The following is a 26,267-nucleotide window of genomic DNA, read 5'->3' on the forward strand; positions in this document are numbered from 1 at the left end:
ATAGAACCAAAAACAAAAACAAAATAATAATAATTTAGAGACCCTTGATTTCATCCTTTACAAAATAATAATAATTTAGAGACCCTTGATTTCATCCTTTACATTCTATATAAAAGGAAACATATTCACAATATTAAACCTAGACCATTCATAATTTAAAGAAGGAAATTTATGAGAACTCTATTTTGAAAAGACGATGCCTAATGACCTAATCATTCGTTTTATAAAAAAAAATAACATTCAAAACTTTCTAAGGCGCAAAAGGTAGATAGCAATAAAAGGAGGCACTAAACTACCAAAGAAATAACTTGAATGCTATTGTTCATGGTGCAAACGCTGAGATATACAAATAATTCCGCACCACAGTGCCTAACTAAATAAACATTCTGAAAATTACTATACACCATCTAAAACACACATATATTACATTAGCAATTTTCACAAATTTAACAAAGCACGTCTTCCATTCCATCATTACCGTTATTCATAACTTGCTGGCTCATGCTTTCGATCGGCGCGAATGGATCATTTACGACTCGTCTTTGGCTTCCTGCCAACATCCCCCGAAGCCATTCTCGTATGCATTATCCATTGTCAGTCGAGTCGAGGGTCAGGGCTACGTGGCCAGGAGAGCGTTTATCCTATTATTTCTAAATAATGTGAAGCCCTGCAAACCTGAGAGTCGCAGTGGGCATGGAAAGAGGAGGCAAAATGTCAGGACGGACTGCTTGCAAAACAGTTTATTCGATGACAGCAGCGAACACAACTTTATTCGGGTAGAGGATGACGGTTCAATTTTTTTTTTTTGGTTCCCCTGTGCCTTTCAAAGGTTTTCTTATTACTGTAAAGGTAAAACTAAAGACCTCTGGGCAGGACATGCGAGGGCAAGCTTTTGCACGAGGGAAAAGGCAATCAACTCCGAAGAAGAGGTAATGTCAATTTGCATGAAAAAATAAAATTTGAATGCCAACAGTTTAGATTTAAATAATTCTCCAAACATAACAAGTCTCTGAACTTATTTAGTCTCTATCAAGCTATTAGGCCTGAACTTGGCCTCTAGCAAGTAGAAAAATGTTACTCACATACTATAGTATTTGATCTTTTGGTCATGTTTCAAACCCAAAAGTCTCATATTTGCTACATAAATGGCTCCTATAAATGACAAGGTAGAGTGAAAGAGTAAATAGTTCCTTTGGCTGATCAAACAAAATTAAGAATACAGTCCAGTTTCATTGTAATTTCTTCAATGTTTCCAGTATTCAAATATCTGAGTTCTTAAAGAGACAATTTGTAGAGTTCATTTGTTAGCATACACATTTTCATTCTAACTGTAGCGACCTGACCGTCTCCATAGCATTTAAATGTTTATATATCCAGAAGGATACTCCTACACTGAAGATGAACTAGCATTCTTATGAAAACGCAAATTTCATTATAAACCTCGATGTCAATGCATATGCTGATAATGTTAAAGTCCTACACAAAAGCTGAATCTAGACACTTGAATGATCTTATGGTAGTATCCCAATTTGACTTGGTCACATGGTCGCAATATCCAAACAAATAATATATGACTATAGAAGTTTGCTTGCCCCGCGTGGGCAGATTTTTAAAAGATGCATAAAAGTAGACAATAGTTCGAAATTGTTCGACCTTTGCAATTAAACTGCAATGCAGTCTGCTTCTTGCCTTCTCTTGTAATACTTTTCTAGGAGTTCAATCCTTTCACTTTCCAATTCCTTCTCCAAGGCCATTTCTTCCTGTAATTGTCTTTCTTTGATTTCTCTTCTCCTCTTGTCATGCATTTTAATAAGTTCTTGCCTCTGTTGTTCATATTCTTCAGAATATTTGAAATTGGTTTCGACTATCATTCTTCTTTTTGCAATCTCTTCATCATTTCTGCAATAAGACACCAAGATCACAAACAATGCTTCAGAGACAGACAAGAAGAGTGTGCAAACAGAGAATATTGCACAAGCGCATACTTTATTATGTTGCAAAGCCTCCTATGACTGATGAACTGAAAAGCTTGCAAGTAGTGTCAAATTCCGTGACAATAATGATTAACCTTTCCTCAAAATAGTAGTGGAATAAACTTATATCTAAACTTTGATGAATCTTCATGTACGGAGTTCAAACAAGAGTTGGTTATTTTCCTTTAGGCTTTCACACATACACAGTACTGAAGAATTACTCAAAAATCCAACCTTACTAGACCAAAATCCTAGTCTGTTGAACAAAACAACTGAGGACGAAGAAGAAAGCAGGCTATGTCATATTTGAAATGTGGAGTGTGGAACGGGGCAGTTTATTTTAGTGATAGCACAGACAGTGATGCAATAATCTACAACTCACACAGCAGTGTGTGGATTCCACCGAATCTAGGATTGTAACATCTTCCTTCTCCAACTTTGTCTTCTGGGCGCAGAATGCAGCCTTCCGATTTGGATTAGAAATATCTTAGCCACTTACCAATCCCTACATTTGAAACTAGAGGTATTGTTGAGGATATGGGCAATACAAGGAAGCTACCAACTTTCGATCTTATTTTCTAGAAGGGGCAAATCAAGACATGTTTGGATAGGATGTTGAGACTATTCCACCTCACATCCACTTTCCATTAGAAGGGGTTTCCACAACTCCTAACAGAATCTATGTCAATTAACCATTGACCAATGGTCCAGGCTTCATGCCGTATTTGAGGAAGAAGAGAGAAGAAAAACTGAGGAAGAAGGAAGAAAAAGACAAGGTTATCTCATACCTGAAATGTAGTGTGGAATGACGCAGTTCATTTTAGTGGTATCACAAAGAGTGATGCAATATTCTACAACTCACCCTGCAGCGTGTGGATTGAAACCAGGATCTAAAATTATAGCATCTTTCTTCTCCAGTTTTTTCTTCTGGAGCCAGAGTGTGGCCTTCTAATTTATTCTAGGGGTTAGAAATATCTTGGATACTGCCCACCCCCTACATATTGAAGCAAGAACTATTAACAAGGATATGGACAAGATAGGACAACTACCAAAGTCTTGTTATTCTCCAGAACAAGGATGACACCCCAGACCCACATTCCCCTCCACATTAAAGATAATGAATGAAATGCCTGGATATGATTTTGCAACTATTCCTATTTATATTCACTTTCCATTATAAGGGATTTTCACTATTACTAATAGAATACATATGGATGACCCAGGGTTCATACCTATTATTGCTTGAAACTGTCCAGTTCCAAGGTAAGTGGAAATAGGACACTGACACTATGTATTCTTTCCCTCCATTCTGGGTTAGTGCTTGTTAACAATAGGGGGAATCCTCAGATGGGGGACACTTAAATCAAACTTACAACTTACTGCCCTGAACAAATCTGTGCGTAGAAATGGAAAAAACAAGTAATAAATGATTAAATCCTTGAAATTTCTCACAGAAAATGATGCAATATTTATCTATGATTCAAAGGACAAATTTTAATGCTATTACGCTTTGAAAATGCACTAATAAGTTTACGGAACAGAATTTACAGAAAGCTGTAAATTGATTGTTTTAAAGCTAAAAGCACATGAAATTCTATGTGGAACATTAAGATGAAGCTGGGAATGAAACCCAATGCAATAATGTGACACAAACACGCTTATCTAGATGCAAAGATAGAAAGAACAATGACAAATTAGGACTTTTTTAATGAATTAAAGGCTTTTTTATAAGCATTTTGAGTGTTTTTTTATTCTTTTGAGATTTTAAGGCACAGAAACCAATAAAAACGTAACTTTCTCTTTGTTTCTGCTACAAAATGAAAATTACAGCAAGCTAAGCTCGCTGCAACTTAAGACAGAATGAAAATGATATGAATTTCTACTTAAATGTGCCTAAGATGAACGTTATTCAATGTTTTAATGTGTAAGTTTGCTTTAAATGAGAAATCAAGAGCCAAGATTCAATAAACCAGTTGCATTTAATGGGGTCAATGGAAATAGGAAAAAGATAAAAGGAATAGTGCAGAAGACAATCCAAAGTCTATCGCACAAATCCTATTAAGCACAAGATTAAAGACAAGTGAAAGCTTACTGGAATAGAAGTTTCACAAATCTATAGTGATCACCAAGAAAATTTGTGTCGTCACTATCAAAAGTTGTAGATTGAACAAAGTGCTGACAAATTTGGATAGCAACGCTCCAAGGTACAAACCAGCTTTGCTAAATGGCACAGTGCTAGTCACAATCCAGCACAACCAATCCACCACCACAAGTACTCCATGCTAGCAATCAATCTCAGTATCTCTAGGAGTAATAAATGAAGAAGGGGAAAGCACAACTTTAAGCACTCAAGATTTTATAGAAGAAAGTTGAACCCCTCTTCTCCTTTCCTAGTACAATATATAGAATAAGAATGATAGAAGGAGAGCAAAAGGAGATAAGAATAAGCTCTCCAAGTATATCAATCCTCTTCTCCAGTAATAGCTGCATGTTGTAATAATTCCGAAATATATCCACACACACCTTGTAATATAAAAGGCAGGTCACTATATCAAGCTACGGATAAGGCACATGAATGAATGAAACATGTGGCATGAAATAATCTTCCAGCTATCCAAGTCTAAAGAAAATCTTCAAGAAAGAATAAACTCCAAGAATAAATCAATTAGTGGCTTGTTGCCTCAAAATCTTGTTGCCTCAAAATTTTACAAACAAAAGTAAAAAAGTTTCCGCGAGAATTCAACTAAGTCAAAGGTCACAAGTCAACCTTGAAATAGCTCTAAAACATAACAAATTGCAAAAATAACCCATATGTGTGGGAGAAAAGTGATGTCCACCATTGTTGAGAAATCTAGGGGGCAACTAATGATATGTGATTTCTCAAACTTTGATAACTGCTTGTGATATGTTTTTACTTAAACTTAATTACCTTCCTTTTTCACTTGATTATTATTAGTGTTCTTTATCATCAAGTAACTACCAAACAGTAAAACCAATGAGACAACAGGACACAAGATATAGGCAATCAACCAAGGCCAAATCCTCTCCAACTTGAGAGAAAAACCCACCAAAATTCTCTCTTCTTATAGATCTTCAATTGACAAATTCCAAGACCTTTAACCCTTGAGCAAGACCCTCCAAGACCAAGTCAAGCGTTGCTTCCAACAACTTTTGCAAATTTGACTTCCAGGAGCTTCTCTTGCAATTTCGACCTGCCCAACAAATTCTTTTGCAACTTCGACCTGCCCAGCAGATTCTTTTGCAACTTCGACCTGCCCAGCAGATTCTTCTGCAACTTCGACTTGCCCAGTAGATTCTTCTGCAAAAACCCTAACTCTTGCACGTGTGAGAGGTGATGGTGTATTATTGCTCCTTTCTTCTTCGCTTGGGTGGATTCTCTCTCCTAGAGAATTCGACTTCCAAATAGCTTTGCTTGATGACCTAACTTCACTTCTGCAACTTGACTTCTTTTGCTGCAATAGGAGCCCTAATTTCTTTGCACATGTGGAGAGTATTAGCCCAGAAACAATCCCAAAAACTCGACTTTCTCTTCCTCCTTTGTCCTCTTCTTCTTCACACTCCTTTTTCTTTCTTGTGATCGAACTTGAGTGTGTGAAGTGTATTCTCCAAGTGAGGTCAAGGTCTCCTTTATATAGGCTTCTCATTGGGTCAAATTGCTCTTATTAGGCCGACTTGTCCATGAGTGTAGGCCGACTTGATCATGTGAATAGGCCGACTTGAATATTGCATCATGACGAGGTCTTGGAGGGTCTTTTGACTCAAATAAAATTTCTTTTACAATATGTAACATGCCCAAATGGGTCTTCAATACATGGCAATGACTTTTTTGACTCGTCAACTCAATGACAAGCCCTAAAAGCTCACAATGGGAGCTTGACCTATAAAATAAATTTCCTTGAGCATGAAACCCATGCCTCAAGAACAATAATAATAAATATATTTTTCATTATCAAATACATAAAATCATGATTACATGGCATTATGAAGACCGAACCTAGTTACATATTTCAACACTCCCTTTTAACTAGGGAGGTATTCATAATACATACAAGGTACTTTGGACATTTTCAATCTGAAGAATTCTCATAATTTTAAAATTGGAAACCAGGGCAAAACTTCATGTGGGTCATCTTATTCATGGATGATAATACTTTTATTAGATTCCTCTCGTTGAGAGGTGTAGGATTGATATAAAGATCATTCGATTCCGATAAGTATTCATGGAGATATGAATTTATTTTGATTATGGAATTATTATCAAGCCGACCTACAACTCATGTAGGCTCATAAGCCCAACAGTCACATCTATTCAAACACCAACGTTGTGTATAAATATAAGAGGACTTTTCCTCATTTGCACTCACTCTTCTCATCACATCTCTCTCTCTCTACTGCACAGAAATGAGTCTCTTCTCTACTGCGGAGAAATGGGTCTCTCTCTCACACATGTGAAGCCGGAAGTTGTTGAACCTGAAGCTGCAATTGCAGATCCAAAGATTGACCTGCGTGGCCTATAAGATCTCCTCTTTGGAACTGCGCTGTAGGTCCATCTGGATCTCCTCCGAAAGCCGAAAATTTTGGTGGTGGAATGAAGTCAATCCGACGAACGATTTGCAAGATATCGACTGCCCTAGTTTGAAGCCAGAAACTGCTGAAACTGAAGTTGAAACTGCAAAAGTAAAGATTGACCTGTGTGGCCTGGAAGATCTCCTCATCTGAACTGCGCTGTAGGTTCATCTGAACCTCGTCTGGAAGCCGCAACTTTTGGTGGTGGAATGAAGTCAATCCGACGGTCGGTTTGTGAGATATCGTTTGCCCTAGTTTGATAATGAAGCCACTAATGTTGATGCTGCTGATCTAGGGTTTGCTACTACTGATATGAATCATATTTATTGTACTATTTTTCTCTGCTGAATTATTGAAGATAAAAGAAGATTTGATCAAAGGGTTTCCCTACACATTGTGGGGTTTGTCCTTGGCTAGCCGCCACATCTTGTGTCTCTTGTCTTGGCTTGTTTTCTGTCGATCGTTTAATGTTCTGTCTGCACTTTACTTTATGTACATGTGATTGCTAATCTGTGGAATATAATAAGAAAAAGAAGTAAACTGTTATAAGCATAAAACATACCATAACTTAACATGGTATTAAAGCTGAGGTGAAGACAAAGCCCGAGCAAGAGCAAGAGCAATCACCGAAGAGAAGATTGGCGAGGTTATCCTAAAAGAACGATGGGGTCCTCAACACTCTTTCCTGCCGAAGACAAGCTCCGTGAGAAAGCTGACTATCATGGATGGAAGATGTCTATCGATCTAACCTTGGAGGATCAAGGAGTGTTGGGTCATGTGAGAGGCAATATTGTTGAGCCTCCATCAAATGCACCTCCTGCTGCCAGGAACAAATGGAAGAACAGAGAAATTAAAGCGAAGAAGATCATCCGGGACTCTATCGACAAGCACTTGGTGGCCTACATCTCTGATCTAGACACCTCCAAGGAAATCTACGATAGACTGGTGAGTTTATTTAAAGTTAATGATGCAAATCAAGTTTTGTTTCTTAGAAATAAGCTGAGGGAAATCAAGAAGGGTAAAGATGAGAGTATGCAAGCATACTTCTTAAGAATCACTGAGATCAAGAATGATCTCCTATCTATTGGGGAGACTATTATTGACAGAGAAATGGCACTCACGACTCTTGGAGGATTACCATTCGAATGGTACATGTTCAAGAGCGATAATGTAATTCCTGGTTTTGAGGAATTAATGGCTAGATGCATTCAAGAAGAAACAAGGGAAGAAGAGCAAGAAATGCCCATGCCTAAAGGTCCTCCTGCTGCCTTTTCTTCTCATGCTAAGAAAATAAATAATTCCGGGACTAAATCAAAAGGAAAGGCTGGACCTAAGGGTGAAAGAAAATGACAATGTTACATGTGTGATAAAGCAGGTCACTATGCAAGGGAGTGCCCTGATAGAAATGACTCACATTGGGACGATGATCAAAATCCCTTTGATGGCAATCAAAAGAATGACAAATTCAATAGCAAAGGTAAGAGGAGAGCTGGGAATCGAGGAAGAGGACAACCATTCAAGAAGGCTAGAAATTCTAGGATGTATTAAATGCACCTGACCTTAAAAAGAACCTAGTGTCCATCTCGGCAATGGAAGACAAAGGCTACAAGATAACCTTCAGTGATGGCAAGGTACGTATATGGAAAAATAATGTTAAAGATGCCTTTACTCTTGGGTTTAGTGTTGATTTATTATATCAGGTCGATGGAAGTCTGCTAGATGTCATGTCTTATGACACAACTCTTCAGTCCGAACTTTGGCATCGAAGGTTTGCCCACCTTCATTACAAAGCTCTACCCGATGTAAGACAGATGGTAACAGGGATGCCTGAATTCCAAGTAGAGAAAGAAGGTGTATGTCCGGGATGTGCCGAAGGAAAGCTCAAAAGGGGACCATTCCCCTCAAGCCAAAGCAAGACCTCTGATATATTACAGTTGGTTCACTCAGGCATATCTGAGGCCGACATTAAGAGGGAGACTACTACACCACGTACTCCTAAGCAGAATGGTGTGGCAGGAAGGAAGAACCGCACGATTGTGGAAGCTGTCCGGGCCATGCTACATGATCAAAGACTTCCGAAGTTTCTATGGGCTGAAACTACAAACACTGCCATATATGTACAAAATCGATGCCCTCATCAAGCATTGGGTTCCAAGACTCCTGAAGAAAAGTTCACCGGTAAGAAACCTGTTGTTTCTCATTTTAGAATTTTTGGAAGCCCTGTATATTTTCATGTGCGAAAGAGAAAAGAAATAAATTGGGTGCATCTGGAAAGAAGGGAATTTTCGTGGGCTATGGTGAAAATACTAAAGGCTATAGAATCTATGCTACGTAGCCAGTCAAAGGGAAGTCGTAATTAGTCATGATGTCACCTTTGATGAAGATATGGCTCTCAGTAAGGTGAACAATCTTCTGACTTTGAGGAGCTCTCAAGAAGCGACACCAGGGAACCGAAAGAAAAGGATGATGAATCAATGCCTGATGTAGAAGAACCCATGGATCCGATTGATCCTCCTCCACATGAGCCCTCCTCTTCTAGGAAGAGGCCTTCATGGCTTAGGGGGCTACTTGATGATGCTGAAGGACATGCTACACCCCGAGGAACCTTTCGTGAAAGTAAGAAACCTAATAGGTATCAGGGATACCTGACTGTCATGAGCACGATCATACAAAATAAGCCTTCATCATTCTCAAACGCCGTCAAGCATCAAGTATGGAAGGATGCTATGACCGAAGAATATGAGTCTATCATGAAGAATGATGTCTAGGAAGTAGTTCCCAGACCCCAGGACAAGACAATTGTTACTTCCAAATGGCTTTACAAGATAAAGCATGCAGCAGATGGAAGTACGAAAAAGTATAAGGCTCGTTTTGTTGCTCGTGGTTTCTCCCAGAAGGAAGGTATAGACTATGATGTGATATTTGCACCTGTTGCCAGATATATGACCATCCGTTCGATCATAACCCTTGCTGCTTCACAAGGATGGAACCTGCATCAGATGGATGTCAAGACTGCGTTCTTACACGACTCGATCAAAGAAGAGGTCTACGTGGAGCAACCCGAAGGATTTGAAATTTATGATTGAAAATCTCATGTATGCAGGTTGAAGAAGGCTCTCTATGGGCTGAAGGAAGCACCCCGAGCATGGTATGAAAGGATCGACAGCTACTTGATGAAGCTACTGCGTTCTTACACGACTCGATCAAAGAAGAGGTCTACGTGGAGCAACCCGAAGGATTTGAAATTTATGATTGAAAATCTCATGTATGCAGGTTGAAGAAGGCTCTCTATGGGCTGAAGGAAGCACCCCGAGCATGGTATGAAAGGATCGACAGCTACTTGATGAAGCTGGGATTCACTAGGAGTGAAGCTGATCCTAACCTTTACTTTAAGGTTGAAGATGACAAGCCTCTCATACTGGTGCTGTATGTGGATGACCTCTTTCTAACAGGTGCAGACCCTCTCATTCACAAATGTAAGAGGGAGTTGGCTTTTGAATTTGAAATGAAGGACCAAGGACTTGAAGTATGGCAGAAGCCAAGGGAAATTTTCCTATCTCAAGGAAAATATGTGGTAAAGATGTTGGAAAGATTTGGTATGATGGACTGCAAGCCTGTGACTACCTTGAGGATCTTAACTTTTAGAAGTTATATGGTAGTGATATTGGACCAGATTTGGGAAATGCCTCTGAGTTTCAAAAACTCATTTGCGTTGATGCTCTTCGTGAACCTCCATCCGAACATATGTTTTGCAGTTAGCACTGTGAGCTCATATTTGGTTGAGCCTCACTGCATTGATGCCAAGAATCTTCTAAGATATCTTCATGGCACAATTACTAATGGATTGAGATACACTACCGGAAATATGAAACTACATGATTATTCGAATGCTGATTAGGCAGGTAGTGTGGAGGATCACTGGAGCACTTTTTAGTGTTGTTTCTCTTTGGATTCTGCTTCGATATAATGGATGAGCAGGAAGCAGAAGTCAGTTGCCATAAGCACCACCGAGACCAGATACATATCTACGAGTATGATCTCGTATGAAGCTGCCTGGTTGGGGAAGCTCTTCAGTGAGCTGTTTGAACACATACCATTATGATTCTTTGTAACAACTAGAGGTGGGATTCGATTATTGAGGAATCCCGTATTCGTCGATTGCTCCAGCAGATAGACATCATCTGGGATATGGTGAGTCGATGAGCAAGGAGGCTTCATCGCATTAAGATGATGTACAGGTCGATACACCTTGCTAAAGACTCGAGGAAAGATCTAATTTTTGATTTTCCTAAACGACTTGGAGTCGTCAAGAAACCTTTGTACAAGGGTCCTGCATGTTGCATACATTGAGCTCTGGGAGCTCTGAGGGCTTGCGGTTCTTACTGGAGCAACATACGACCACAAGGTGACTCACCCTCCCCTGGTGGTGCACACTGGAACAAGATGACTCGCTCTCTTGTGGGACAAGATGATTCGCTCTCTTGTGGAACATGATGATTCGCTCTCCTGTGTAGTAGGATTGGTGTGTTCTCCTGTGAAGCCTGGATTGATGTGTTCTCCATGGCGATTGTAGCAAGATTGATGTGTTCTCCTGTGAGGCCTGGATTGATGTGTTCTCCATGTCGATTGTAGCAGGATTGATGTGTTCTCCTGTGAGGACAGGATTGATTAGTTCTCCTGTCGAGGCATCCTACCCATGCAGTCTGGGACTCATGGGAAGTACCTCTCATCTGATCAATGAGCAGGGAAATGAAGTTAGGGACCATAGTAGTACCAATGGACACATCTTTGTATCTACCGTACTCCCTACGCTAGGATGACCTCCATTGATCTGGGATCAATGATACTGGTCTGGGACCAGTGGTAGGAGTTGTACCATACTATGACACTGACTTCAGGTCAGTTGAGACTGGTCTGGGACCAGTGGTACATACTTCGAGACTGACTTCGTGTCAATGCAGTACTGGTCTGGGACAAGTGAGAGTGGTACATACTATGACGCTGACTTCGGGTTGGTTGAGACTGGTCTGGGACCAGTGGTACACTCTCTAAGACTGCGATACTGGTCTGGGACTAGTGGTAGGAGTTGTACCATACTATGACGTTGACTTCGGGTCGGTTGAGACTGGTCTGGGACCAGTGAGAGTGGTACATACTATGATGCTGACTTCGGGTCGGTTGAGACTGGTCTGGGACCAGTGGTACACTCTCTGAGACTGCGATATTGGTCTGGGACCAGTGGTAGGAGTTGTACCATACTATGACGCTAACTTCGGGTTAGTTGAGACCGGTCTGGGACTAGTGGTACATACTCTGAGACTGACTTCGTGTCAGTGCAATATTTATTGGTCTGGGACTAGTGGTACATACTCCGAGACTGACTTCATGTCAGTGCAGTATTTATTGGTCTGGGACTAGTGACAGTGGTACATACTATGACGCTGACTTCGGGTCGGTTGAGACTGGTCTGGGACCAGTGGTACACTCTCTAAGACTGCGATACTGGTTTGGGACCAGTGGTAGGAGTGTGACTTACTATGAAGCTGACTTCGGGTCGGCTGAGACTAGTCTGGGACTAGTGGTACGCACTCTGAGACTGACTTTGAGTCAGTGGAGGATGATACTGGTCTAGGACCAGTGGAGTTGTACTCACTATGACGCTGACTTCGGGTTGGTTGAGACTGGTCTAGGACCAGTGGTACATACTCTGAGACTGACTTTGAGTCAGTATGATACATCCTTGATCATTTCTTCTTCTTCATAATTCGGACAAAAGCAGAGAAGAACAGAACAATGCAAGAGCAGAGCAAAACAGAGCAAAATAGTACTGATCAGTACAGGGCAGAACAAGACAAAGCAGAACAGGCAGAATAGAGCAGAGCAGGGCAAGGGTCAGGCTGTACAGGGCAGTGCATTTGATGGATGAATAGTAATAACCGATAGACAAATTGCAGATGAAGTTCTCCCTCGTTGAGAGGGAGTGTTAAAATTGGCAACCAGGGCAAAACTTCATGTGGGTCATCTTATTCATGGTTGATAATATTTTTATTAGATTCCTTTCGTCGAGATGTGTAGGATTGATATAAAGATCATCCGATTCCGATAAATATTCATGGAGATATGAATTTATTTTGATTATGGAATTATTATCAAGCCGACCTACAACTCATGTAGGCTCAGAAACCCAACAGTCGCATTTATTCAAACACCAACGTTGTGTATAAATATAAGAGGACTTTTCCTCATTTGCACTCACTCTTCTCATCACATCTCTCTCTCTCTCTCTACTGCGCAGAAATGAGTCTCTTCTCTACTGCGGAGAAATGGGTCTCTCTCTCACACATGTGAAGCCGGAAGTTGTTGAACCTGAAGCTGCAACTGCAGATCCAAAGATTGACCTGCGTGGCCTAGAAGATCTCCTCTTTGGAACTGCGCTGTAGGTCCATCTGGATCTCCTCCGAAAGCCGAAAATTTTGGTGGTGGAATGAAGTCAATCCAACGAACGATTTGCAAGATATCGACTGCCCTAGTTTGAAGCCAGAAACTGCTGAAACTGAAGTTGAAACTGCAAAAGTAAAGATTGACCTGTGTGGCCTGGAAGATCTCCTCATCTGAACTGCGCTGTAGGTTCATCTGAACCTCCTCTGGAAGCCGCAACTTTTGGTGGTGGAATGAAGTCAATCCGACGGTCGGTTTGTGAGATATCGTCTGCCCTAGTTTGATAATGAAGCCGCTAATGCTGATGCTGCTGATCTAGGGTTTGCTATTGCTGATATGAATCAGATTTATTGTACTATTTCTCTCTGTTGAACTATTAAAGATAAAAGAAGATTTGATCAAAGGGTTTCCCCACACATTGTGGGGTTTGTCCCTGGCTAGCCACCACATCTTGTGTCTCTTGTCTTGGCTTGTTTTCTATCGATCGTTTAATGTTCTATCTGCACTTTACTTTATGTACATGTGATTGCTAATCTGTGGAATATAATAAGAAAAAGAAATAAACTGTTATAAGCATAGAACATACCATAACTTAACACATAAGAAGAGTCAGATTGGTAACCATCTGTTTAACATCGCATCATCCATCATTGTCACATAGCAAGGCCTTGACTAACAACTCCATCTCTCCACAGGATCAGAACACAATGCTGGCGAGACCAATGACTTCAAAACACCATCATCATTGTCTCTCAAGGTACATACCCCACTCGGGTGTTCACAGAGTATGTCCTTCCAGGACTATTCTTATCTTGGATTCCCAATCCTCAAAGAATATTGGTCCTATACGACTACTCGTATCTTGGATGCCCTACCTCATCTTTAAAGAGTTTCAGACGCCAGATGCTTATCCAATCCTCCACTCTTTCTTCCCAAAGCGAAGACAAAATGATGTGTCTATCTCTCCCTCACAACTAGGGAGGATATACCCATTCCTGTAAAGGAATGTACCCGTTCCTATAAAAGGAATGTACCCATTCCTATAAAGGAATGTACCCAAGCTCCCTCTTATTCAGTGACATGTCTAAGCTCCCTCTTAACCAGGTTCTTGCTTCCAGCAGCTTTTTGCTCTGGGTGGAGATCATGGGACTATCAACTACTTGTGGGGCTCCTTTTGATGTCATGAAGTTCATTTTTAACATTATGGAGCCTTCATCTTTTCGTAGGGAATCCACCACCCATCACTTTCCTTCACGAGCCACATCGGTCATGTCATCCTTCTCTTGTTGGAAAGTAATCCTCTAGTCCACATTTGGCTTTTTCCTCATACAACTATCTCTTTTCAAGTCATGTTTCCTTCAGGGTCTTTCCATCCAACTACATGAATGATAGTTGTAGGTGACATCTACAACCCTCCTTCAGTAGCCATGTATCAACCCATCCAGAGGTTGTTAAAAAATCAAACAAGGAACATCAAATCACAATTACCTTTCGTGATGGCCTCTCATCATGACATCTTGCTTGTTTGCAACATCAACATCCTGCACATTCATAAACACATCTCCAAGATTTCATATGTCAAGGGTTTCCTTTTCTTTCAGACCTTATCATGGTCTGCTTCTCTATGGAAATGTTATGGTCAAATTCTTCTAGTTACTGGATGTTGATTTCCTTTTCTTACATGACCATAGTTGCATCTTTCATGATCTCTTCTTTCTTCCTTCACATATTGCTTCTCAGGAACTTTCATCCATAGTTCCTTCACCTTGATTGTCAACCACCTCATATTCCATATGAGGACGTATTATGTTGATTTCATCTTATCATTATGTGAACCATGCCTTCATGCATATTTTCAATGAAATAGATCCTTGATTATGCTCTCAAGGTAAAGCATTTACCCATGCCTTGTGCAACTATATGATGACATGATTTAAATTGTCAAATATATGCATACATACCTCTTTTTCTTTTTTCTTTTTGGTAATATAGACTTCCTATGGCAACTTCGTTTCCTTGATTGAAAGTACCTCAATCAACTTGAGTTGTTGCACTCCTTTGTCACCATACCATCATCCTTCCAAGGTGGAATGATCAATGAGACACTTGCTTCTTCCAACTAGAGGTGAACCTTCTAATGAAGATTCCAATAGAGGATCTAGATTATCCTCATCTGGTAGAAGCTCCTTTCTCATGATGATGATGTATGATGAGTTCCTTCCATTATGCTAGATGACTTTCTTTCTTTCAATCATATGTACTACATGAGGTTACCAAGAGCTACTTTCTTTATATGATGACTGCTATATCCATGTAGACTTCTACTTCAGATATCCTTTCAAGCTTTTCTAATGATGTTATGAGCTCTTGCTTCAATGGTATGCTTCTAGTATGATGCCATCTCCTAATATGATGCATCCTATCATGCTTACAATGATTCCTGCCATGATAACTATTTATTTACAAAATTGAAAAGAACTTAGTTAAGGAGATTATCTCAATCATAGTAGAGATCTCCCACTTCCTGTTTCTTTGGTTTCTTCTTCTCAGGTTTTTCCACTTCCTTGGTGATATGAGCTTCTTCCTTTCCTCTTTTGTTGTTGTCCTTCTTGAGTTTTGGAAAATCTCTCTTGTAGTGCCCATATTCATAACAACCATAGCATTGGATCTTCGACATATTCTTCTTCTTTTTCTAAGGACCAAACTTTCCCTTTCTCTTATCCATGGCAGCAAATGCTTCAACTTGTTCGTTTGATCCTACATCTCTTTTTGCCTTCAACCTAGTTTATTCAATTTTACATAGTGACCAAAGTTCACTGAATGGGGTACCTTCCTTCTTTCCATATATGCTTGATGTAAAGTTGCCCCATTGCTCCAGTAGTGCATTGAGCACTATGGTGGTCATTTCTTTGTCAGACATTATTTCTCCCCACTCATGTAGTTGGTCTCTTATTTTGGACACCCTCATAAAGTATGAGGCTATTCCTTCTTCCTTTGATATTTTCATCTTGTAGAGTTCTTGTCTTAATTATATCACTTCTCCAGCTGTACTTACGGAGAACAATTCTACTAGCGTGTTGTAAATTTCTTTTGATGTCTCTAATTTTGATACATAGGGTATGAGGGGATCCTTGATAGATTCTATGAGAATCCTTTGAGCTCCTTACTTCCCCTTTCATGTACTTTGCTAGAGCTTGAGCTTCTTCCTTTGGAGGTTTAGTGATTGAACCCTTAACATATTCAACGAATTCATTCTCTATGAGGATCAAACCTGTCCTCTTCTTCCATGCAATAAAGTTTGATGACCCAAGCAAAATGAAGTCATTTTGATAGCAAAGTGAAGATGCTTCTTGATGACAATATCTTCCACTTGATGCTTTGATGATGATGTTGAAAATAGAAGATGTCTTCTTGATGAAGGTCTCTTCCTTCAAAAGTGATCCTTCAAAGAGAGGGAAATCTCCTTGATTCTTTAATGATGATGACAATGCCTCTTCTTGCTTCCCTTGTATGTAGAGACTTCAAGATGCTTCAATGTGTAGTCCTTCCTTCTTTGAGCAGAAGTAGGGTCTTTGAGGTCTCCTTTTCTTTGAATGAACTAGGGCTTTGTGGTCTTCTTTAGTAACTTCCTTGAAGATGATGATGTAGACTCTGTCCTTGTGGTGCTTTTGAGATGAGTGATCGTTCTTGATGATTGAAGCTCTTGATGATCCTTTTGTTTTTCGGTCCTTGAGTGTCCTTTTATAAGTTGCCTTTCCTTGCCTTGTCACCTTAGCTTTGATACCATGTTGAGAAATCTAGGGGCAACTAATGGTACGTGATTTCTCGAACTTTGATAACTGCTTGTGATATATTTTTACTTAATTTGATTAGCTTCTTCTTTCACTTTATTATTATTAGTGCTCTTTATCATCAAATAACTACCAAACAGTAAAATCAATGAGACAATAGGACACAAGATATAGGCGATCAACCAGGGCCAAAACCTCTCCAACTTGAGAGGAAATCCCACCAAAATTCTCTCTTCTTATAGACCTTCAATTAACAAATTCCAAGACCTTTGACCCTTGACGAAGACCGTCCAAGTCCAAGTCAAACCTTGCTTCCATCAACTTCTACAAATTTGACTTCCAACAAATTCTCTTGCAATTTCGACCTCCCCAGCAGATTCTTCAGCAACTTTGACTTGCCCAACAGATTCTTCCTACAACATCAACCCGCCCAACAAATTGTTCTGCAACTTCGATCTGCCCAATATACTCTTCTGCAAAAACCCTAACTCTTGCACGTGTGAGAAATGTTGGTGTATTCTTGCTCCTTTCTTCTTTGCTTGGGTGGATTCTCTCTCCTAGAGAATTCGACTTCCAAATAGCTTTGCTTGATGACCTAACTTCACTTCTGCAACTCGGCTTCTTCTGCTGCAATAGGAGCCCTGATTTCTTCACATGTGTGGAGAGAATTCGCCCAAAAACAATCCCAAAACCTCGACTTTCTCTTCCTCCTTCGTCCTCTTCTTCTTCGCACTCCTTTTCTTTCTTGTGATCGAACTTGAGTGTGTGAAGTGTGTTCTCCAAGTGAGGTCGAGGTCTTCTTTATATAGGCTTCTCATTGGGTCAAATTGCTCTTATTTGGCCGACTTGTCCATGGGTGTAGGCCGACTTGAATATTGCATCATGACGAGGTCTTGGAGGGTTGTTTGACTCAAATAAAATTTCTTTTACAATATGTAGCATACCCAAATGGGTCTTCAATACATGACAATGACTTTCTTGACTTGTTGACTTAATGACAAGCCTAGAAGCTCATAATGGGAGCTTAACCTAGAAAATAAATTTCCTTGAGCATGAAACCCATGCCTCGAAAACAATAATAATAAATTTATTTTTCTCATTACATGAAATACATAAAATCATGATTACATATGTCATTATGAAGACGAAACCTAGTTACATATTTCAACAACCATGACATCGTGGCAAGGGTCCAAGAGTGCTCCTCACTCCAAGAAAGGTCCAAAGTGCATGTCTACATCTCAAAGTGTGCCTTCTCCACCATGACATCATCCAAGAGAGGCTCCACATCAACCTTTTCAAGCGTGTGAGAGTGATGTGGCATCTCCAAGGGCAAGCATTGGCATCAAAGAGGGATTTGCTATCCTTCCGAAGTCATCTCAATGATAACCATCCTCATCCGGCTCCGGAACAAGGTATTATTCATCAAACAAGGTCAAGGCCAACCTGATCCTAGGTCCATCTAGGCACATCATCAAATAGTCCAACACCCAGGTTTTCAAGCTCAATTTTCAACATTTGGAGACTCATCAAGAGGTGTAGTATCATGTAGAAGCTACACAAGGCCCAACACTCATCTTTGGATGGGGCAACATTGGGGCCACAAGGTCGATAATGCTCTCAAAACGGGGCAAGCCACAAAGTACCCCCTTGGATGGTGCTAAAGAAGAGCCAAGCTATCCCTTAAGGGAACTTTGTTGCAATGTGAAACCTGCTAAACAAAACCTCTAAAGATCAAGTGAGATTAACTTCATTTGGGACGTTAAACCATTAAGGCATCATAGTGGACCATATCTAATGTTAGGAGCATAGAAATACTTCACACAAAACTCACCGTCAAATGTCTAACTATATCAAAATTTGTAAACAAGTTACCTCATTAATGTGAGGGATAATGTGACAGCCCTGGCGAAATCCCTCTTATTGCAAATATTATCTCTATTTTGTCAAATTAAAATCACTGAGAATTTGGGACACTATATCTAGAGTTAGGGGAAGTACAATTTGCTTGAGGAATGTTGGTTGATATTAATGCCATATTGTATGGTTTAAATGAACGAGAAACACAATAAATTTGGCCGAAAAAGAAATGGTTGGGAACCATGTGTAATTCTCTGGAAAAATATGTAGAAAGAGAATCAAAATTAAATGAAGTATGGCCACGCTGGCTGGCAGAGGCAATGAAGAAGGTGTGCCCACATAAGCCAAAAATGGTAGATGCAACCTTTTAGTGGGAGGAGTTAATGAAGGGAGAATTGCCTCTATGCACACAGAAGATGCAAGTATATCGACGCATCCAGAAGTGCCACGACTGCATGCAACCAGAAGGGGCAAACAATAGAATTAGAAAACATAAAAGATAATTATTTAAGAAAACGATGGTAAAAAGAAAGGGGGGAGAGAAATTTGCTCTAATAGAAAGAGTTCGCTCTGTAGCAGTGCAACTGATCAAACCACTGTGAGTGGCTTGCTGGTTAAGATAAAAGTGTTTACAGAGTAGTGGCTTGCCTGGAGGTTGAGGAAATCATTGAGAGTGGCTTTCCTAAGCACTAATGAAGCCACTGGGAAGTTTGTTGACTGATGAACCTATTAGCTAGGAGGGAGAGACACTCAGGTACTTGTAGAGCTGATGAAACACCAGGTGTAGCCTTGGGTTTGGAACACTGGTGCTTGCACTCATTGAAGAACTACCTGGAAGGGTGATCTCCATACTCCCATGGTAGCTTGTCTATTGATGAACCTTTCCATGCTTTAAAGGAAGTCTTCTCTTAGTGTTTATTTATGAGTCCCTATGTTGCAAGGAACCTCTGAATCAGTGACGATAATATCGACAATATATCGCCGAATATCGGAAATATCGCAATATTTTCGACGAGCTGAAATATCGCCGAGAAATTGGCTCCTGAAAATATCACAATATTTCTGAGATATCGCCGATATCTTGGCAAAATATTGCGAGAAGATAGAAAATATCGCCGGGCATGTTATGCCGCGGCTAGAAAAAGGGAAAATCGTTTTTTTCTTCATTTCTGTTTCTGAGTGTTGGAGAAGGAAGGGGAAGAGTTTTGTGGTGGTTGTCAAGGAGAGTTTGAGGATCAAACAACGATTATCACCACCAACTAAGATTTTTTTGTGGATCAAAGATTGAAGAAAAGTGAGACAAATTTCATTTCTTCCATTAACAGGTATGGTCTTAAAAATCCCTATGTTAATGATTTTTTCATAGATTTAGGGTTATGCTTGCTTGTCTCTTTGCCTACCAACATTTTGTTTCTTTGTTTTTTTTCCATTTGCTATGATTTTCATGCCCATGAGCCAATGCAAGGGTTTTCTCTATATCTGGATAACGAGCTTCATTTTTTATTCAACTTTCTTATGCACCCTCTTATTGCCGTTTTTCATTCACATTGCAAAATGCAAATAATGTAGTAATTTTTTTAAAATGAGGTGGTTATTACTTATTATTTTTTGTGTTGGGGGGTTTAATGCCAATTTTTTGTTTTTTTGTGCCCTAGGTTTGAATTAGTTCACTACAAATGTCAAATATGCCAAAAGCCTTGGACCCATTTTGGGAGTATGGGGAGGCTGTTGGTGGGGCAAATCGGGCATATATATCATGCAAATTGTGTGGGACCAAGATGTCAGGAGGGGTTACACGATTGAAATACCATCTGGCTAGACTCCCTGCACATGATGCAAATGTAATGCCTTGTATGGTTTCTAGTGCGGAGGTTATACAAAAAGCTCTTGAAGCAATTGCTGAACAAGACAGAAAGAAAGCTGCTAGGGAGAGGCCAATGGTCTCAGATAGATAGCTGCTAGTTTTATTTGTTTTGCAACTTTTGCTACATATAAGTTTATAACTCATGATGATGAAATACTTTTAAAGTTTTATATATGTGATGTTATTTTGTTTGAGTCCTTGATTGGACAATTATCAGGGATCAGCAGGATATGTGATGTTATTTTGTTTGAGTCCTTGATTGGACAATTATCAGGGATCAACAGGATTTGGTATTGCCTTTGAAGTTTGATGTATCATTTCTATTTGACATCATATATATCAGTGCTTTCTTCATATTTATGTGCCAATGTGTTTAGTTCATGTTGTTATTGCTTTATATGTTTAGAAATCTGAAAAAATGAATATATTATGCATTTTTTATGTTTGCCGATATTTTCGCCGCTATTGCCGATAAGATGTTTTCTAGACCCTCGCCAATATTTTGCCGATACCGATATTTCAACACTACTCTGAATTGATATTGACTGAAATAAAAGCTCAAAGGTATAACATCTAGATGCTGTTGAGAAGGCCCTAGGGAAGTGGTACCCTGGTTATTGTATTTGACTCTTGAACAACTAGTGGGTAAAGGTGGTGTAGCCTTTAAAGGCCCTGTTTCGTCTAGAAGCATTATTTTTACTTGATTGAGCACTCCTCAAGCTTTGGAATTTGGCTCGGGGGTGACAGTTGCAAGAAAGGCTTGGTTGTAGCTTGTCTCAGGTCGGGTGTGTTAAATTTCCATGAAACTCTGTAACTACTTAGATGAAATCTGAAAATTGAAATCTAGTTTACTTTCACCAAGATATAAAGTCTCTTAACAATTCATAAGCAACGAAATAAAAACACATATAAAAACACATGCAAAAATTGACACACTGAAACCCAACAAGGAAAAACCTGCTTACTTGATATGGCTATTTTATTGATTGTTCTTGAGCACTTAGAAATATCACAAAGCAATCTGTCTCTTTGAGAAAGTTTTTTGCTTCTCTCTCAAATCTCAACTGATACAATTGATCTTGGTTGGCCTTGATCCGGCTTGACCTCAACCCTCTAACGCACAATTGTTCCTTTGTTGCCTCCTTGACTTGCTTTGCAAAACCTGCTTTCTTTTTCTTGATCTTTGCGCACTAGAGGCTCCTTAATCCTTGCGCACTAGGTCCCTATTTCCTAGCGCACATGAGCCCCTATTCTCTAGTGTAGATCAACTCCTACTTTATAGGGAAAATCCCTATTTCCTTGTGCACTTGGCAACCCTTCTCTGCCCACAACCAACTCCTAAATCCTAGTGCACTTGTTCCTCCTATTTCTTAGGAAACAATTCATATGCTCTCCACAATCAAGGCTCTCTCACAAACTCGTGAGCTTTGTCTTGTCACAAAAACCTTTGTATGCAAAACAATGAATTCTTTGTGCCTTCGTCTTCTTCTTTATAGGCTCAATTCGACCATGCAAGGAGGCCCAGTTCAAATTTAGAACTCGAGTTCTTGATTGACGAGTTCACTGAGAGTTCTTCTTGTCCTTTCTCCAATCAACACCGGAGTTCTTAACTTCTTCACTCTCCAATCAACACCGGAGACTAACTCGCTCTAATTGAACTTGTAATTGCCACCTCGTTCTGTAGTCAAACTGATGAAGACTCCTCTTTAATTGAAGCTCCAATTCTACGTATGCTAACTTGATGATTATTCCAGTAAACTAGAAATGACTCATCCTAATTGAAGTCTAACTCATGAGGACAATTTGAGGTCTTCACTGGCTAAGGCGCAAGCTAGAAGACCTTGCTCACTACATTTTCAACAGGGTGGAGAGTCATAGTCCCAATCTCAATTGCCATATAAGATAAGTGTTTCTTATGACTTATGTGGCAGTGAATGTTGTATAAATGTCTATGGTGTAGTTTAATTGCCTTTTGAATCTTATGAATATGTTACAATGTTGGAGGAATATTGGTTCCTGTATGAAGTGGAATGTTGGCTTCTTGTATAATTCTTGAGGAATGATTGAATTCTTGTATGTTTGTGTGAGCATGAATCTCTATGTTCCTTTCATTAAATTGATGAGTATGGTTTGCTAGCTCGTTTTGCTATTATTTTAATTATATGTTTTGTGTAGGTGGGTTGTTATAAATTAAAAAGAATGCATATAAGCACAAGTGATTCAAAAATTGGTTAAGTTCCCTGTGGTTTTGTGAAGTGCATTCAGATGCATGCCTTTGTATTTATGGGTGCATTAATGTCCCAAACTTTAATGTTGTCCCAATAACCTCTGGGAATAAATTATCTATTCACTTCAACATGGTTTTGCTGACAGTGTGGGTGCAATAAAGTGATGGTCTCCATGACCAGAACGCGCTGGTAAGAGTATGTGAGATTTCGGATTGGAATCCTTGACTTGGGAAAAAAGTAAGTTACTTTCTTAAAAAGTGGAAGAATCGTGCATGATTCAAGCCTAGGTGGAGGTTAGAGAAAATTGTGAAAATCTTCTAAGTATGGAAGGAAACAGGTTTAACTTGTATGTGGGACCGGTTGGAAAATGTAACTAGGTTTCGTCTTCATAATTGCCATTGTAATTATGTCATTATATACTTATGTAAAATGCAAAAGAAGATTATTTTGTTTCTTTTGTTTGAAGCATGGGTTACATGCTCAAGAATAATTATTTTATTTAGATAAGCATGTTCTTCATGCTTCTAGGTTTTGTTGATTCAAAGCGTCAAAGTCCTATTTGGACCGATTGTAAAGTAAAAGGAAAAATAAATTTTTAATATGTAATTTGGGTCAAAAACCCCTCTAGATGCCAAGTTAGCCTACCTGTCAAGTTGGCCTAGCTCCATTTGACATGTCTATTTGCACCCCTCTGGTCAGTGTAAATAGAGGATGAGTTGGAGCTCATTTGGACACATAATTTTGAATGATTTGGTCTGAAAATTCACAAAAGAAGAGGAGGGCCAAAGTATGAGGGAATGAGTATCTTCTTGAACTTAAAATTTGTGGAAGTTCTGTGTTGATACATTGCTTGTTGCTAGTCTCTTGGTAATGAATTTGCTGTGCTAAAAAAGAGTCTAACTTGGCAACTAGAGGGTGAAGTTTCCTGTGGTCATGGGTCTTGGATATCTCACTTTGATTTGATTCTATAAGAAGAGAAAGTCTTTGGGTTTTCCCCTTGGAGGGGTTTTGCCCTGGCTTGGAGCCTATATCTCGTGTTCTTAGTTTTCTTGTGATCTTCATGTTTATGTTATGGTAATTGTTTGATGAAAATCATGATAAAAATTAATAAGAAGCCAACTAATTTCACAAATAGTGATCAAAGAAAGGAAAATCACACTGAACCTTAAGCCCCTTGATTTTCCAGCAGGACCCGCTAGGTTGGGGGTTGGTGGGTCGGTCGAAATGGCGAAATTGCAAGTGGGTTTCAGTCCAAAGGCCCAAGTACTGAAGGGACGACCAAGGGTCAGGAGCCAGGTGAAAGTCAGGCAAGTTAATTGAAAGGACGAATTTAGGGTAAGTTCGAGCCCAATTAACGAAGCGCAGGCCAAGTAATTGGGTGAGGCACTAGTTGGGAGCCAAGCTAGTTAGCTCGAAAACCTGTGTTCACATGGAGTTGTGCTAGACTATGAGTTGTGGATGAGTAAGTTGGGCCAGTTGTCCAAGTCGGGATCGAAACCGGATGGGACCCATGTCCAACTTGGCAGATGACATGGTTAGAAGGTTCCATGGTGCTGGCGTGACACATGGCACCCAGAATCTACCTTTTGGTAGGGCCAAATGGGTCAAATATGAGTGACACATGGCATTCTCGGAGGAGGCCATGTGGAGGGTATGATGTTAGCATGATGTGGGCGTGAGCTAATTCCAGTAAGCAAGTCAGGACTAGGGCTTCGGACCTTGGGCATTTGCGTAGATCGCTAGTTGCGATGGGCCATTGATCAGATGGTGCATATGAAATGTGGACCCTTCCCTCCTGATGTTAGCGAGGAGGAGGGGGGTCCACATTAAATCTCCGCTGACAGATCGGCTGGGGTGATGTCACAAGGATGGAGGCCATCAGATGAAGACAACATAACTGTGTTCCAAAACTAGGGACGTGAACCCCCCCTTGTGACATGGTGGGGGGGTCCGTATTGCACCCTTGCCATTGGTTTGCTGTGCTCGCCTGCCGTTGTATTGATTGGGGCCGGAGCTCATGCTAGATTTAAATTGGCGAACCATATAGTATTATGGTTGGCAAGGAAATTGAACCACAAAGCTCATCGGGTCGTGAGGAGCCCGTTAACGGGTCAACAAGTTGTGACCCAATGGTGCATGGCAACCATTGGATGAAGTGGATTTGGACTGTCAGATCTATCAGAGTGCATCTTTGCGTTAACCCTTGAGCAAGTCCAAGACCCGACGACATGATAACCATCTGATTTATCATTCTCCATTGTCAACAAAACAGGCGCTTGATTGGGGGTGTCCACATTTGATCTCGTCTGTTGATTTGCAGAGTCGTTACTGTTGTTGGATGAGAATAGGGAAAGGGGCCCACGGATCAGATATATATATATATATATATATATATACGTGTTAGGCTACGAATTTGTCCACAGTATTGAGGTGACATGCCACTAGGCCCTAAGTGCCACTACGATGGCATTGGCCATGGGAAGCATGCCACATGGGCACCATGTGGGTGCCACAAGGCAGGTTAAGGCGAGGTCGCATGCAACTAGGGTATGCCACACTATAATTTAGTGCCATTGCTATGACATTGCTTTGGGCTAGCTAGCCACATGGTAGATGAAGATGAGGCTTTAGGGTTTATTAATTAAAGCTTTAAGATGCCATAACTTTTGATTCTAGAACTCGATTGAGGTAAAATTTTATATCTTCGTAATCGTCTCAATGAGACGAATGCAATGGATCTATTGGTTGTGTTCTGAAAAGGTTGAACAAGAGCAAAAATTTTAGACTCCATTTCCATAACTGGACTTTGGAGGTTGGGTTATTACAGTAACCAACTCCTTGGGTTAGGATGGTGTTGACCACTACTGGTCAACTACCCATGCAGTACTCCCCCCTTTGCTTGGCAGAAAGGGGCAGCTCCTGAGCGACGTGTCCGTGCCAGCCTACCATCATCAGCAGTTTGATCTTTCTGATTGTAAACCCAGTCTGCATGTATTAGCTGTAAATAATCTTAGCAGACATGAAGTCATGTATGTAATTTGCCTAGGTGGACCTAACTTTCTAATGATAATCTACGTCCCGGAAGGTTTTTTGTCTCACCGATCCTCGGATCGGCAGAGTTTTCCTTCAAACCTGACCCCAAAGCCGGGATTGATTTTGTCATTAGAACTTTAGGAGAATCCTAGTGTGTTGATCTGCTAGATTATCGTTGTGTCGCAGAGCTGGGTGTTTTGTGAGGGTCTGTATTAAATGGGTTTGTCCCTTAAGATGTAATTTTGTAAAAGTCATGATGTAATGTGTCCTGAGGGTCTAGAAATGTTTTAAATCCCTCATGAGTCCTAAGTCCTAGGTCCTAGGTGATGTTTCCGAAGGTTTAGTTCAGTGATCCATTTTAAAATGAATTAAAAAATTAAAAAATGAATAAAAATAATAAAATAATGAAAAATAATAAAAAATTAAAAAAATCAAGCAAAAACCCTAACTAATAAAATAATAATATTTTAAGTTAATAAATCGACGGATGAGA

At 40.0% G+C, this 26,267-nt stretch overlaps 1 protein-coding gene across 2 annotated transcripts in view; it reads right to left on the reverse strand.

Moving 5' to 3' along the window:
* Nucleotides 1-1,017: 1,017 nt before the first annotated feature.
* The window catches only part of LOC149265949 (protein SUPPRESSOR OF GENE SILENCING 3 homolog), a 59,528-nt gene continuing 34,278 nt past the window's right edge, over nt 1,018-26,267 (reverse strand). For both annotated transcript variants that reach the window (XM_089429874.1, XM_089429877.1), the window contains one exon: nt 1,018-1,899. In XM_089429874.1, coding sequence (XP_089286000.1) covers nt 1,662-1,899 — 238 coding nt within the window. In that variant the 3' untranslated portion in view covers nt 1,018-1,661. The remainder of the gene's footprint in view (nt 1,900-26,267) is intronic.

This window comes from Pinus tabuliformis, chromosome 6, assembly GCF_031772625.1.
Source record: "Pinus tabuliformis cultivar Carrire ecotype Pingquan chromosome 6, CPIR1, whole genome shotgun sequence".
NCBI lineage: Eukaryota > Viridiplantae > Streptophyta > Pinopsida > Pinales > Pinaceae > Pinus > Pinus tabuliformis.